Source organism: Patella vulgata, chromosome 4 (genome assembly GCF_932274485.2).
Source record: "Patella vulgata chromosome 4, xgPatVulg1.2, whole genome shotgun sequence".
Lineage (NCBI taxonomy): Eukaryota > Metazoa > Mollusca > Gastropoda > Patellidae > Patella > Patella vulgata.
In genome coordinates this window covers 75,771,256-75,788,165 of record NC_065882.2, presented here as the reverse complement: position 1 = coordinate 75,788,165, position 16,910 = coordinate 75,771,256, and the positions used below count along the sequence as shown (strand labels likewise).

Here is a 16,910-nt window from a genome sequence, read left to right as displayed (position 1 = left end):
ATAGAGATGTCAATGGTAGTCTGGATAATCAGAATTTGAAAGTCTTACAACATGGCGGAAACTACAAAACGAAAAGCGGACGATGAAGCAACAAATGAAGATGAAGTCTGTATCGGCCCGATGCCAGACGAGGCAGTCAAACAGAAGAAACGTAAAGGTATTGAATTTTAATTGGGACCCAAAAAATACCACATAAGCCCACTGTATTATTGTATTACTGTCTCCCTGTAGTTAGGGTTTATACACTGCGTAGTGAAACACTATCACAACAAATTGGCGTGCACGTAAAAGATCCCTTGGCAGTAGAAATTCGATATAAGAGTATGCCGTAGCGCCGCTGCCCGGGCAAAATTTCCCTCATAGCACACTGTATGGCGTGTGCCCGTCTTCATTAGCCCAGTAGGAGCAAAACAGTAGGACGTTAAACCCCATTTCATTTCATTTCTGTAATTATTTCTTTTATTTTCAGTTTTAGAGTACGAACAAGTTTATCTGGATAATATGCCGAATGCTGAGTATTATGAACTAAGTTATATGCACAGAGAGGCTGTTACACATGTTGCATGTGCCAAGTACGATTTATTTTCTTCTTCTCAAATAAAAAATATTCAACTTTAGCGCTGGTAATTAGTCAGCTTAGTCGGGATATCTGTGGCATATTGATAGTATTGCATATTTTTTGCCAGTGTGTAACTAAACATTATCTATCAAATAAAAACTTGCGCATCAACTGACATCATCTTCAAGAAGTGTAAACCCTGACAATCACGGGGGTTGGGTGGCCGAATTGTTAGCTTGTGCGCGTTGTATCATTAGGTCTGTGATTGAGTCAACCGGCGTGGTTTCGATTCCCCCGGTTGTACGTAACAGGAGTAGGGTCGCCTGTCCAACCTTATGGATTTTCTCCGGGTCCTCTGGTTTCTTTGCACTGCTAAAGACTCCTATGCGCAAGCAAATTATGGAAATAAAATTAGACCATATGTTAGTTGCTAAAAAGATCCTGTTAGTATCAGTGGACATTAAACCACCTCTCTCTCATGCACGAATTGCACATTCGTAATAATCATTAATTTCAAGAAATATTTCTAGTACATTTGTGTATTCATACTTACTGATGAATTATGTTTTACTATAGTATAGATTCAATAAAACTTGCAGTGAAATATTTAGTTTATGCTGTAGAATTTGTCTTTCCCATTAGCATTTTTATGCTGAGGCATTTTGCCTTATTTTAATGAATAATTAGATTGATGAAAAGTGTATTTATAGAAAGGAATATGGAATTCATTTAATTAAAATGAATGTATTCCTGGTTTTGTTTGTCAAATATGCCATTGGGTAACTGGAAATATTTCTATATAAACTGTGAAGCATTTTATGTTCTCCAACAACTTAACAAATGAATTTAAATTTTTGAACAGAAATGGTTTTATTATCACCACTAGTAATGATGGCCATGTTAAATTCTGGAAGAAAAATGAAGAAGAAGGAATAGAATTTGTGAAGCATTTTAGAAGTCATTTAGGTAATCATTGTATCATCAATATTCCATAAATAATTTGCATGTCTAACTTTATATTGGGTCTGGTCAACTGTAGCTTTATTTAACGTCCGCTTCTACCGAGGTGATATCGCAGAAATAGCATGTTATATATACATAGTGAGATTATTTACAGTGTGATCCGCGAAAAAGGATAAAATTGATGATTAAGTATTTATATATGTACAGAAAACAAGTGCGAGTAGAGACAACAGGTTATCACAGACTACATAAACTGTCTGTGGGAATTGGCCTTCAATAGAAATGGACACAGTAAACTGGTGGTGATCATTAGCGAAAGGGTTAATCAAACAGCTTAACACACATTAACAATAAAAATGTATTAAGTCAGTGGAAGTTTATGGAACAAGACCATAAATTGCATGTATCTTTACATTAATGACCTCTGATTCATGTAAAATATGTTATTCCAGGGGCCATTGTTGATATGAATTTAAGTGTTAATGGAGAATATTGTTGTACAGTAGCAGATGATAAAACAGCTAAAGTATTTGATGTGGTTAATTTTGGTAAGTGGAAGTTATTGTACATGTATCTTGATGTGAAATGGGTGGCCATGTTGTAAAACAAGAAATTATTGTGTCCAGGAAACAATCTGATTAAAATACAGATCTATATTTCGTTTCTTTTTTAATATTTTTAATGGCCTCCACAACATGAAGATCTGACCGGTTGTAGTGGAAGGTCGCGTCATGGGTCATATGAGCGACTTTTGACCCTGTGATGTCAGACATTCGATTAACCAATAAGCATTGATGTTTCTAGCGGGATACCCACAGTTCCATACACCACACACCAAGAATTCGCCGTAACAGACCCTTTCATTGACTAATACCTCACATTAACCAGAATGCGGGTTATATAACAACTCTTATAGATCCTAGTGTAGTAAAGACTAGTAAAAACAAGTATTGAACAATGTAAAAACGAAATAGGATCTGTGTTTTAATCAGATTGTGCAAGTAATTAATTGTGCGAAATTTGAGCTACCACCAGTTGCATTAATTTGTATATTCATTGGATTGATGGTTAGGACGAGTACAGTGTTATTTTAGGAGAGGGGTTTTACATAGGCTAAGCCGGTTCTCCAATCCCATTCAGACAAGGGGGGTTGGATGGCCAAATGGTTAGCGCATGCATGCTGCATCATAAGGTCTGTCATTGAGTTAGTTGGCGTGGTTTTGATTCCCCGATTGGACGTGACAAGGAGTAGGTTCGCCCGTCCAACCTTGTGGGTTTTCTCTGGGTCCTTTGGTTTTCTCCCACTGCTAAAGACCCCTACGTGCAAGCAAATTATTGAAATGAAATTGAACAATAAGTTAGTCCCAAAATGACCTAGTTTGTGTCGAGTGGACGATAAACCCCATCTCTCTCTCTCTCTCTCTCTCTCCTATTCAGAGAACCTGAATAAAAATATTGTTTATATAAAAAAAGCATTATTTATTATAGTGGTATGTATTATATATCTCTACTTCAGATATGATCAACATGTTAAAATTAGGTTATCAGCCTAAAGCTTGTGCTTGGATTTTTGCTGCTGGTGATGCTATAGCTGCAATGGCTGTGTAAGTAGTTCTGTCATGTAAAATAAAAACATACCGAGTATACTCAAGAGTCTCAACAAAACTGCTTGACAAATTAGCTGTGGGTTTATTTCAGAGTTGGTAATAAGTGGCGAACGGTCGCTTGGGTTACCGGCATGTAGCTCTCACACTTTGGAACCTTGCTTCTATTTCCTTCATTTTATCCCTATACACTTTGAGCCTTGAAATATGGCACCTGCAAATATCAAGCAGAAATTCAGATTCAGACTTTGTCAGACATGATCAATCTGAAACTATTTTGTCTTTTTTCTGTGTTTTTATTGATTTTATAAATACATGTATGGCACAAAACTGAAAATGTTGGTTGCTAGTTAAAGGAGCTAAATTGTTAATATTTGGCACCTAGAAATTGACACGAAGGTCGCAATGCATACACTGTATAATAATGTAATATGAATGTATATAAACTGATTTACATTCAATCGTTTCCGTTTTTACTCTAATTTCAAATCAGTTATGTTCTGCACAATATACCATAAGTCTCAATCGTATGGCAATCTCTAGCATCTGGTTATTCCAGTCTACACCACAGTATTTATTGTGCATGCTGTCCAGATAAGAATATGGCGTCACCGTTTGACATGACTTGTGGAATATGTCTAGCCTCATTCTTCAAGTCCCTTGTTATAAATGGCACTGAAATGCATTATGGTACACAATGCGTGTACCAATGGTAAAATGTTTATTTTGTCTTAAATATTGGATATCAGAAGTTCATCTTTTCCTGGTAAGATCAAAACATCAATGTTGATTTAAATTGACAAATAATTTGTGTTTTCAATTTTGAAGACTGTGGATGGAATTGATTTAGCGACTTGGCTACTTTAAAATTGTTATATCCAAGTCTACTATACTGATATACTCAGGATTAGGAGTATAATTTATAAAATATTTTCTATGTTGATAGATCTGAAGATGGTACCAATAATATACATGTATATGATGGTACAGGTACCAGTACTCCTCTACATACAGTAGATAAATTACATTATAAACCTGTTACACATATAAAGGTAAATATTTTACAACTTGATTACCTTGATTTTACCTTCAATAAAACAATTAATGATGATTATTTAATGAGAATATTATTCGATGTAGTAGATAAGTTTATGTAGGATAAATAATATTTAATTTAATTTTAGGATCTGTGCCCTATTGTATGGGGATGGGGTTGGGTGGCCGAATGGTTAACACGTGCACGTTGTATCATAAGGTCTGTCATTCAGTCAACTGGCGTGGGTTCGATTCTCTGGATGTACGTAACAAGGAGTAGGGTCACCTGTCCAACCTACTGGGTTTTCTCCAGGTCCTCCTGTTTCCTCCCACTGCTAAAGACCCCTACGTGCACGCGATTGATTGAAATAAAATTGAACCATATGTTAGTTCCGAAATGACTTAGTTTGTGTTAAACCCTATTTCTCTCTCTCTCTATTTCAGTATAATCCTGTATATGAAGCAGTGGTGTCATTAGATTCTGGTGGTATGTTAGAAGTATGGACAGGACCTAAATATGATTATAATTTCCCTAAAACTCTGAACTGGCAGTATAAAACAGATACAGATTTATATGATTTTATGAAGGTAATAAGGACTTCAAAATTCGATGTCTTCAGGGTTTTTTTAGCTCATGAAACTTTATGCCAAATTGATCGCATCCACAGATGGGTTTTGAATTTCTTATAAAAAACGCAGACCTAACAAAATCCCCAAAATAAAACTTATTACAAATATAATGTAAGAACATATATATAAAGTGTTCAGTTGTTCATTTATATGTGTTACACATTAAGCTAACCATATAATAATCCTTTATGCTAAGGGTAGACAAGCATATTTTTCACCTAATAGCGCTGATTAGAATCCGCCAGCCATTTTTACCGACGATCACGAACGGGCACATGTAACGATCATCTTGAGGGTGTATGCTATTCTGTTTCGCCGAGGAGAATCGTTGTTGCCGTGAAGGGGCACACAGGCATTTTTTTTTTTGAGCAATTTTTAAAATCGGCACGATCGGGCAAAAAATATGCTCGTCTGAACCCTCACTTTCAAGGCATTTAGTATATAGAGCATAAAACTATAACACATACTTATGGAAGAAGAATTACTGATTTATTTAGGCATATTTCGAAGAGTATTCTCTCAAAGTTTTCATGCAAGTAACATTCTCAGAAGAGATTTCCTTTTTCTTACCCTTTTCTAAAATGGCTATTTAATTAAAGATCTGTGTTTGATTTTACATATGTATACATTGGTATGTTCTTTTTGTTAACAGTGTAAATCATTACCAACTAGTGTATCATTTTCACCTGATGGCAAATTAATGGCTACCATAGCAACAGATAAAAAGGTAAATACATTCACCAAACTTTTTAGGGGGGTATTAAATATCATTCTCAGTAAATATTAGGAGAGGGTGGGTGGGGAGTCTGAGGCTATTTACCTGCAAATATTCTTTTGTCACCCGAATTTTCAGAATGAATCAATTATTAACTAAAACAAGTTTTCCACAAATGTTATTGTACAGGTCTTAAGTATTATAGTATTTAAAAAGTAAACCGCGAGGGATTTCATTTTACAGTTAAACAATTATATTTCTATGATATATGGTCTCATTCTCTGGTGTTTGTGCCTGAAAAATGTAAATACATGGCCAGAAAAATGGATGGCCTCCATGGCTCCTACACCTATGTTTGGGATGGCTAAGTGAGGAAGACGTCTGCCTCTCTAGCTTAGACATCCCAGGTTCGATTCCAGTGTGTTTCCCAATATCAATGGTGCAGTTATTAGGGCTTGAAAAGGAACAGCATCTAGTCGTTTGGATGGGACAATGAACGTTGGCGTTCACATAAAAGAACCATTATCAGTTGGAGAATGAAATAAAAATAGTCAGTAGTGTTGCTGTACGGGCAAAATGTACCTTATAGTACATTGTATTGCATTCATTTCATTGTCATTCCCAATGTCATTTTTCTCAAAATGCAGGAAAATAAAGTAAAGATTTATTTCAAGTGTACAGGTTCAGTTTACCACCAAATCAATCAACTTTGTCCTTAACAATTCTTATTTAAAGATTATTTCCCGCGTACAAACTGGGGAATTTGACGATATATTTGGACTAAAAACATATTCAAAGTAATTAATTTATCATAAATTTGCTTCAAATCCTTCTCAAAACATTGTAATTGTCAAGGAATACCATTGCTATAAAAAAATCGATCAAAAGAGGTCATATTTGTGTCACGTGACTTACGGGTGGAAGTCTGAGGAGAATTCATTGCATATCACAAATATAGAATCCTAATTGAATTCTCGGATTATTCACTGCCCGCGTCTTTTTCCGTGATTTTTATCTCTGAAAGTGATGTACGTCTAACTCTTCATAAAGTTTATCAACTTGTACATCAAGCGCTCAATGTTCGCTTGTGACCTTTGACATCATGCGTGCAGAAGTTCCTAATCGTCGGGCTGTTGATTAGGGGAACCCTTACATTTTGTCCTGTATACACTCCATGAGTGTTTTTCGTGGAATCCAGTATTTTTCTAGTAAGATTGGATATCTCTACTTTCCATATATACCAAAACTGCCATACATTTATTGGAAATAACCACCCGATAAATACTTTTCTGGGAAGCTATCTTTAATGACTTTTTAGGTGTATTCTTCAAATTGCCAAGGCGCCAAAGTTGTCCATATACTATGCCTGGAAATTAATATCAGAAAGGCCTATTACACTAACTTACAAGTACCTGACATTTTGAATTTTTCGTGCAGAACATGAATTACTGACTGTAACAGTAAAAGCAGAGTTGTGCTATTGGTTTGCTGTTCATTTACCATCTATTTAGTTAATGATAATCAGATTGTTACTTGATTTTACAGGTGAGAATTTTTAGATTTGCTACAGGTAAACTGACCAAGGTACTTGATGAAACTATAAAACAGTATAATGAAGTTCAAGAAGTGAGTTATTATTATAATCAGTCCGATATACATCCTTGGTATCCCCAGTGTGAACCCAGGGTATAGTGGAGTAGAATGGAGTGAGACCACTGTGAATAGTGAGGATGTCCGACAAACTAATACATGTGTCAAATTCTTTAGGGACCTAGGGGGGGTTGGATGGCCAAATGGTTAGAGCGTGCGCGTTGTATCATAAGGCCTGCCATTGAGTCAACTGGCGTGGTTTCGATTCCCCGGTTATACGTGACAAGTAGTAGGGTCGCCTGTTCAACCCTGTGGGTTTTCTCCAGGTCCTCCGGTTTCCTCCCACTGCTAAAAAGCCTTATGCGCAAGCAAATTTTTTAAATAAAATTGAACCGTATGTTAGTCCCGAAATGACCTAGTTTGTGTCGAGTGTACATTAAACCCCATTTCTCTCGCTCTCCCCTTTTTGGACAAGAAGCTGGGCCCGCAGCACTACGCATCTTGTGGTTGATAATCCTCGAAAAAGCCCAATACTCCATCCATTCAAGTATGATGGACGTGAAACTTAGCATGCTTGTTCCATGGACAAGCATTGATTAACAGACTTTGATTTTGGATATGGCATCAAAATTCCAAACTGGTGATGACATCAAGCTTGGTTCTGGTCCACAGTCACACATTTTCTATGTATTAGTCTTCAAATTTCAGTATTCAAATAAAATGTTTTGACACCAAATAGCATAATGACCATTTTCACACTTTTTGAGTACTAACTTTACGTTATTAATGGGTTTTTTTTCGCATTCATATCACATGGTCAGATTCCGTAAAAAATGCTTTAATGTTAAAAAGCATTTTCATTGCCAATGCTAGCTTGATTAGACTGCCCTTAATTTGAGAATTACTCTTAATTTCATTGCTTGAATTCAAGAAAATGCTGAATTTTATTCTATGATGAATTATTTATTTGTTAGTTAAAATTGTTACTGTTTGCTGTTTTATACAATAAGAATTGTACATATGTATTTTAGATGAAACAAGTTTTACCAAGTATGGAGTTTGCACGACGTTTAGCTGTTGAAAAAGAGTTTGAGAAATCAGAATCATTTTCATTATCGAATATTAGTAAGTACAGGTTATCCTCAACAACTGCTACAATGAACTAAGGATACTTATGAATATTCAAAAAGGAATGAGGGTTCGATGGTTTAACACGTACATGCGAAATCATAAGGTCTGTCACTGAGTCAAGTGGCAGGGTTTTGATTCCCCGCTTGTACGTGACCAGTGACTAGGGTCGCCTATCCAACCTCATGGGTTTTCTGCTTGATTACCACAGCCCCCTTTTCTCCTGTGCTCTGACTGCTTGATTACCATGGTCCCCTTTTCTTCATTAATCTGACTGCTTGATTACCCTGGCCACCTTTTCTCCAGTGCCCTTACTGCTAGATTACCATGGCCCCCTTTTCAAAAAGCAGAAGACTGTTTACGTAATAGTTTTTGAAAAAACATTAAAAAATGATGATATAAAAGTTTACTACTAAACATAATTATTAGACATGTTTTTTAGTTTGGTTATTTTGTATTTCAGTTTTTGATGAAAGTGGTAATTTTATTTTATATGCTACAATGTTAGGAATAAAAGGTGAGGAAATTACACATTCTATATTGTTTAGGGGCTGTATGCAAGTTTTTACTCTAACCAACATTATAGTTTTGAGGAATATTAAAAATCAAATATTTTGTTGAATTTGGAAGAAATGTTTGAAAAGTAATACATGATTAAACTTTAAATGGCATTTAGTAACTGGATAGAGTAACAACTAAACACATACTTATGAAAAATATATGATTGATTATTTGATGAAAAATTAAATTATTAAATTTTAAAAAAATGCCCCCCCCCCCTCAAATTAAGACATACAAAAATAATATTTGAGCAACATGAGCTGAAATAATAGTGGTATCCTCTTTAAAACCTGATGGTTTTGATTCCCTGGTTGTATGTGACAAGGATAAGGGTCGCCTGTCCAACCTCGTGGGTTTTCTCCGGATCCTCTGGTTTCCTCCCACTGCTAAAGACCCCTACGCGCAAAAGACGTGATAAGCAGAGAGCTAAATGCACCTGGAGCATTAAATGTTATACAAGAACTCATTATTATTATTATTAACTAATTGTGTAAATAATTTGATTTCATTTTAGTATGGATAAAGTTGTCAAAAATTTAAGTTTTGTTAAACAAAATTGTGTTAATAACTTATTTTTTAGTTATAAATCTGTACACAAACCAATGTGTGAGGTTTATTGGTAAACCAGAGAATATACGATTTGTCCAGTTAGCCATGTTTCAAGGTACAGGTAAAAAGGCTAAAGCAGCGGTAGATGTGGATATGGTGGCCGCAGATAATCCGTTGTTACAGAACACAACAAATGATCCTATTATCTTTACTACAGCTCATAAAAAGAACAGATTTTACATGTTTTCTAGACGAGAAGCTTCTGATTCAAGAAGGTATGTTATGAAACAGAGTTTCTGTTTTTGAAATCAGTATATGTATTGACAATCTGATTAAAGTACAGAGATACATTACGTTACATTTTTTTATACTTTAAATGGCCTACACCGACCAGTTGTAGTGGAAGGTCGTGTCAGGTGTCATAGGAGCTGCCTTTGACCGTATGACCTAGTTTGTGTCGAGTGGATGTTAAACCCTCTCTCAAAGTGACAAAGAAAAAATTGAGGGACAGTTGGGTGTCATGCATGAGGCAGAATATGCTTACTCTTTCTAGATGACATGATATGTCTGTTTTTTTTTGTCACGTTAACTGGCCTGACAATTTACTGCTGTACCGTTATACTTGTAACTCTGTTTTTATCTGATGAAGTATTTTGTTTGGAGTCAAAATGAAATGATTTGGGTTTTTAATGTCCTACTGTTCTACACCAAATAGGCTAATGAAGACAGGATTGTTGGAGTCACTCTTTGTTCAGATCAATGTCAATAATACAGGATATTTTGTACAGAATAAAGGGAGATTATCTGTTTTTATTATATATTTTAGTGTGTGTAATGAAAGAGATATATTCAATGAGAAACCGTCTAAAGAAGAAATTGTGGCTGCTACACAGGTTAGTATTTTAACTCTACTAAACAAGGTATATACCCATCTGAAAAATGTTAAAAGAGAAAAACAAAAAATGTGATCTAAGTAATGGTAGAGGTACCATATTTTTCAGTAGATAAGGAGAGTTAGTCAGAGGTGTTCCAGGATAACCGAAAATTGCATGGTTTTGGTGCACCCTGTTCCAGTAAAATCTATTGATAATGAATGGCTTCAATTTTTAACACAAAATTTCTCATTGTTTTTGTATAACACAATTAAATTTAATCATATTTATTATTGTTCTTTTTTTATTAATTTTAATGTTTGTGATTATATAAATTGTTATATATTTATTATTATGAGGGCTGTCTGAAAAGTTCTAAGCCTACCTGTGAAAGACCTGTACAAAGTCGATGGTTTCCATTTTTTTTTTCTTCATAGTCCCCTTCAAGGTGTACACACATTTGCCAATGATGTTGCAAGGCCTGGATGCCGGTCAGGAAGAAATTTTCTTCAGTCACCCTAAAAAAGTTGTTCACAGCTGACATGACGTAATCATTACTAGTAAAATGACGACCAGCTAGTTCCTTTTACATTTTTGAAAACATGTCTCATCCATGGTTACAAATCTGGCCAAAAAATTATCAAAATCTGCTTCAAACCGGCACATATCTGTGTTGGAGTTAGTCATTTCAGTTGCAGGTACTTGATGACTGCCTTATAGCCTGTTTTGTCCATTTCTGGTGATTCCAATGGGTAGGTTCACAAGATGGTTTGATATGAAGACAAAACTACAGTGGCAGTTCTTATGTCTATGGTTCATTCAATGATTGTACTTGTTGGTGGCAAAAGTTTGTTTCAACCCAACTGATCTATCCTTTTCAGGCTTAGATCTTTTCAGACAGTCCTCGTATTTTGTATCTGTTAATATTAATGTTTGTTAATATTAATGTTTGTATATATTTATTACAGGATGTGGCATATACAAGTATATCAGATCACTGTATTTTACATACAACGATGGGTGATATTCATATTAAACTCTTTCATAAGGAGTAAGTTTTTACACTCACTCATTCCAGTTATACAATTTCAAAGAGTAAATGGCAGACAAAAAGTGCTAAATATTTGATTTTAACCTTACATTTTTATATAGACATTACCAGCTCATGAATATTATATTCATATCATCGTATTTTGGAAGCAGTTTTATATAAGCACTAGCGGATGGGTTAAAAGTAGTATAATGTTACTCCCCGGTCCGAGCTAACCTCATACACAACCTTTTAGCCTCAGTACAGCCTTAGTGTTGCCGCCAACCCACAGACAGATGACAGTCGCAAATACTAGTATAGTAAGGTATAGCATTTTTTTTTTTTCCAGGTGTCCAAAGACAGTAGAGAATTTCTGTGTACATAGTAGAAATAGTTATTTTAATAATCATGTCTTTCATCGTGTTATAAAAGGTTTTATGATACAAACGGGTGATCCTGCAGGTAATATTAACTCTCATGAAATATATTTATAACTAGCGGTCCACCAGGCAGGGATAGTGTCCTGACCTGGAAGTAGTAGTACACTGCCACTAGGCCTATGTCACTCCCCGACTTGAGCTGCCCATATACCCCAAATTTCAGCCTCAGGGTAGCAATAGTTTACACACCAACCCCGAATGCACTGACTGTGGACTTGATTCATCTAATCTTAAGGTACAGAAGCCATGTTGATGTTCTTACCTCTCTATCATAGGAGTCAGTTTTCTGTTATGTTCCTTCTTATGTGTCAGATTCATTATGTTATGTTAATTATGTGCTCAAATTGATTATTTAATTTTTAATTAAGACAACAAAACAAGTAGTGTCTCTTTACAATCTTGTGCAGCACAATTACAGTTCATATGAATTAAAAATAGATTAAAGTGGCGTTTACACCATACAATCAATCCATACAACCGTCTGATGCAACCGTTGCATCCGACCAACTGATCAGACAAATGGTCGGATGGATGGCTTATTGCATGGATAGGATCAGTTCTATTCTAATCCGACCAACTCATGCAATAGCCAATCAAAGTGCATTGTATTAGATAACGTCATTCGCCGTATGACGTCATATTTGACTTAGCAACCAGAATTCCTGTTTAAAGATGTCTTCTTCTGTCGCTTCGAGGTCTTTGATCTCCTCTAAAATGGATCTAAACCTATCCCAGACTGAATTCGAATATATAATAACTCTGTATGGGAAGCAAAGTCTTTGTGGAATCCGCGGCATCAAGACGGAGATAAGAAGTGTCGTCTTGCTGCCATTTTATTCAGTTACTAAGAAGGAATAAATCTTGCCATACAACGAATAGAACCATTGTACGGTGTAAACAGTCGTCCAATATGTTGCATCTGACGGTTGTAGGGATTGGTTGTATTGTGTAAACGCCACTTAAAGCTTAATGCTCCGATCCTCTGAAAATTCCACAATGCAGCCACTTCAGTAGTACTTAGTTTGAGGATTGACACATATTCTTCTTCGTCTTCTATTAGTGTTTTAACATCCGCTTCCACCAAGGGTGATATCGTCTTATGCTTAGCGCACACGCAGGGTTTTTTTCCTGTGAAATCCCGGATTGTACATGGCAAGGAGTAGGGTCGCCTGCCCAACCTTGTGGGTTTTCTCCGGGTCCTCTGGTTTCCTCCCACTGCTAAAGACCCCTGCGTGCAAGCAAATGACCTAGTTTGTGTCGAGTGGACCTTAATCCCCATTTCTCTCTCTCTCTCTCTCTCTCTCTCTTTTTTCCTGTGGGAGGAATCTAGAGTACCTGGTGTAAATAGACGAGGTTGAGGAGGAGTCCTATCTCTATACGCTTACACTTGGCATCAAAACACAATGCTCTAGACCACTAGGTTATCCCCCTACACATATTCTGATGTATTCTGTTTTTTATATAACAGGTAATGGTACAGGAGGAGAATCTATCTGGGGTGGAGAATTTGAAGATGAATTTCATCCAACGTTACGACACGATCGACCATATACATGTAGTATGGCTAATGCTGGACCAAATACAAATGGTTCTCAATTCTTTATTACACTTGTACCCACAGTAAGTTACTTTATTTATTTAATATAAGACGATAGAGAGATAGTTCATGGCACACTGTATAGGTTCTCATAAAATTTCGAGATTTTTTTCAACAAAGAACCAACCTCAGTCATCTCAAAGAAAGTATAAATTGCTATTTAGGTTTGTCTTATCGGGTGTGGTTGTCTGTAACTATAGTGAAGTCCTCCTGCACATGCAATTAAAATTGTATAATACATAACTTTCACTGTCTTTAGAAATTAATCATATAACTATTGATTTGAATTCTGTAGTATTGTCCGGGTTTTTAAGCTAGAGCTATATTATTGTCTCATCCCCCTGAAGTAATAACACAACTAAAATTATGTTTATAAGGCCATGCAAAAGAAAAAAATATACTGGTTCTCAGATACTCTCAGTCTCATGTCACATAAAATGGGCTGCATGACTTGTTTTTATTTAGAAAAAAATAAAAAATAAAAAGAATGTCATTAATTATCTGATATAAACTTGAAGTATACACAACCTTGATAAATGTTACAGATAATCAAGAATGACACTAGATGTCATTAATTATCTGATATAAACTTGAAGTATACACAACCTTGATAAATGTTACAGATAATCAAGAATGACACTAGATAATCATACATTCCTATAAACAACATGACAATAGATAATCATCTATATATATATTTGTGACTGTCATTTGTCTGTCTGTCTGTCTGTCTGTCTGTTTGGGGTTGGCGGCTACACTAGGTCTGCCCCGAGTCTGAAATTTGGGGTATAGGGGTAGCTCGGACCGGGGAGTAACATAGGCCAGGTGGCGTTAGTCTACCACCTCCGGTTTCGGAGTTATGACCCCCGAGCGAAGCCGGTCTGTTCGGGGTTGGCGGCTACACGAGGTCTGCCCCGAGTCTGAAATTTGGGGTATAGGGGTAGCTCCGACCGGGGAGTAACATAGGCCAGGTGGCGTTAGTCTACCACTTCCGGTTTCGGAGTTATGACCCCCGAGCGAAGTCTGTCTGTTCGGGGTTGGCGGCTACATCTGCCCCGAGTCTGAAATTTGGGGTATAGGGGTAGCTCGGACCGGGGAGTAACATAGGCCAGGTGGCGTTAGTCTACCACTTCCGGTTTCGGAGTTATGACCCCCGAGCGAAGCCGGTCTGTTCGGGGTTGGCGGCTACACTAGGTCTGCCCCGAGTCTGAAATTTGGGGTATAGAGGTAGCTCGGACCGGGGAGTAACATAGGCCAGGTGGCGTTAGTCTACCACTTCCGGTTTCGGAGTTATGACCCCCGAGCGAAGTCTTCTGTTCGGGGTTGGCGGCTACACTAGGTCTGCCCCGAGTCTGAAATTTGGGGTATAGGGGTAGCTCGGACCGGGGAGTAACATAGGCCAGGTGGCGTTAGTCTACCACTTCCGGTTTCGGAGTTATGACCCCCGAGCGAAGCCGGTCTGTTCGGGGTTGGCGGCTACACTAGGTCTGCCCCGAGTCTGAAATTTGGGGTATCGGGGTACCTCGGACCGGGGAGTAACATAGGCCAGGTGGCGTTAGTCTACCACTTCCAGTTTCGGAGTTATGATCCCCGAGCGAAGTACATTCCTATAAACAACATGATGTACATAAATATAGTGCTTTGAAATATGATGCGAGAATTTATTTAGCTCAGTAGTGACTTGATCCTTTGACAAAATAAAATCACAAACATAAATCCTCCCGCCAACATCAGATTTTTGGGAAGGATTGTCTGAGAACCAGAATATTTTTTTTTGTATGATCTAATGTGTGTAGATTTTGTGAGACCATGTGCTTTCTTGTTTCAAGGAAATGTTTGATACGCCATCTTGCCCTAGTGTATTATTAATGTGTATTTTTTCAGCCGTGGTTAGATAATAAACATACTGTATTTGGTAGAGTTATAAAAGGAATGGAAGTTATTCAGAATATTGGAAACGTAAAAACGAATGCTAAAACAGATAAACCTTATGATGATATTAGAATTATTAATGTTTCTGTTAAATAATCTCTTCTGGAAATGTTTTTAATATTTGTAGAAATGTAAATAATTCATCTATACTTGTATATAGGAAAGATTCATTCATGTACATAAACATTAAAATCATATCAATTGATTTAGAGTGCTGTGTTTTATTTGTTTTCTGGAATGTCAACAATAGAAATCTTCTACAACAGTAATTGGTGATAGTTCACTTTAGTTCATTGGATTGAAAATCAGATCTGTATCTCTATATACATAGATTTTCTGCTGACAAAAGTATTATTGAAGGAATGTTAAACAAACAAACAAACTGGAAACAATAATATTTCGACAATAATGGTAAACTTTCCAATGCCGTCTTTTAATCAAAAATCTGATTGCAGACATCAAGGGAAATAACTCTGTTTTACAGATATTGGTATAAGACTACATGTAGTAATTAAATTTTATGATACACGAACATACATGTACATATATTTCCCCATTTGCATGACATTTTGTGCTGTCTGTTTGGTTTAGAATTGAGGAAGAGAGTTTGAATTTATATTTCCTGTCAAGTTTTGGTCAATATGCACGATTTCGAGACGGACGGATCAGGAAGTGGTATCGCTCCATTCTACTCCACTAACTCCCGGGTTCATCCACGGAGGAGACACATAGTCAAATTATCCGCCTTTGATACTTTTGCTATTTTTATGAACCAATCGAGTGGTCGAAGATAAGTAACTCGCATTTTATTGCAACTAAGATTATTGTGGTGAACGTAAACAATGGCCTTAAGATTGGTATGTAAACTGTTTTTTGACTGGTTAGTAGAATCAAGCTACGATCCACGTCCGATAATTTGCATTCGTGAAAACCCGTGGATGGAGCCAGGGTTAGTGTAGTAGAATGGAAGATACCACTGAGATTACCGAGAATGACCAGGAAGTAAACAGACAGGAATTTAAACAGTTTCACAGGGGTAATGCAGGTCAACCCCTTCAATATTTTTATCAGATGATTATCACATGGTTATTATAAGATTAAGATCATTGGAATGTTAAAAATAATGTTATAGGCCCTGGGGTTGCATGGATTTACATTGAAGTCAAGGGGGTGGAGATTACTACTCCATACTGTATCCTCACCACTACTCTTTCAATGGCAATTTTTGTTGACTTTTTGATCTAGAATCAAAGTGTGGCACTATCCTGGTCACGACGTAAAAAAAAAAACATGTGACACTGTCGCGTGTCACTATCAAATCAGGACTTTCACGTTGTGTACTTTTTTACTCTATGATCAATTAACTCTGGAACACCGTGTTGCTACAACTATGTTTATATATCTTTATAACATCCACAATACAAAGGTTATATACAGGAAACTACAAACACAGCTATGACGTTAAAAATAATTTCCCTATCACTTTGCGTGTGTTCTGTGGTGAGAGCCACACCTTCTTAAAAAAATCCACATGATATCATAACCCATCCTCGAACCAGAGTCTGTGGGTACATCCCGCTAAAACCCCCGCATTATGTCTCTACCTCGGCCTCTAAACCGACGATACCAAATGATGTCTGTATCCCGGCCTCTAAGCCGAGGAGGCTGTGGGAATGCCCGTCTGAGAATACCAAATGATGTCTGA

General features: G+C 36.7%; 1 protein-coding gene across 1 annotated transcript; it reads left to right on the top strand.

The window, feature by feature from the left end:
* Window positions 1–15,410, top strand: LOC126819294 (peptidylprolyl isomerase domain and WD repeat-containing protein 1). Its single transcript, XM_056100443.1, has 17 exons — window positions 1–157; window positions 470–572; window positions 1,422–1,525; window positions 1,975–2,070; window positions 3,039–3,126; window positions 4,073–4,178; window positions 4,606–4,749; window positions 5,444–5,518; window positions 7,052–7,132; window positions 8,128–8,221; window positions 8,688–8,741; window positions 9,366–9,609; window positions 10,161–10,227; window positions 11,175–11,257; window positions 11,586–11,698; window positions 13,145–13,296; window positions 15,158–15,410. Exons 1-17 carry the CDS (start codon window positions 52–54, stop codon window positions 15,299–15,301), a joined length of 1,854 nt encoding a protein of 617 aa, XP_055956418.1. The 5' UTR covers window positions 1–51; the 3' UTR covers window positions 15,302–15,410.
* The last annotated feature ends 1,500 nt before the right edge of the window (window positions 15,411–16,910 follow it).

Excerpts from the sequence above, each read along its gene's own strand:
- LOC126819294 (XM_056100443.1), top strand. The coding sequence starts at position 52 with ATGGCGGAAACTACAAAACGAAAAGCGGACGATGAAGCAACAAATGAA. Across the intron at positions 573-1,421 it reads ACACATGTTGCATGTGCCAA|AAATGGTTTTATTATCACCA; the intron begins GTACGATTTATT and ends ATTTTTGAACAG. Across the intron at positions 1,526-1,974 it reads GCATTTTAGAAGTCATTTAG|GGGCCATTGTTGATATGAAT; the intron begins GTAATCATTGTA and ends ATGTTATTCCAG.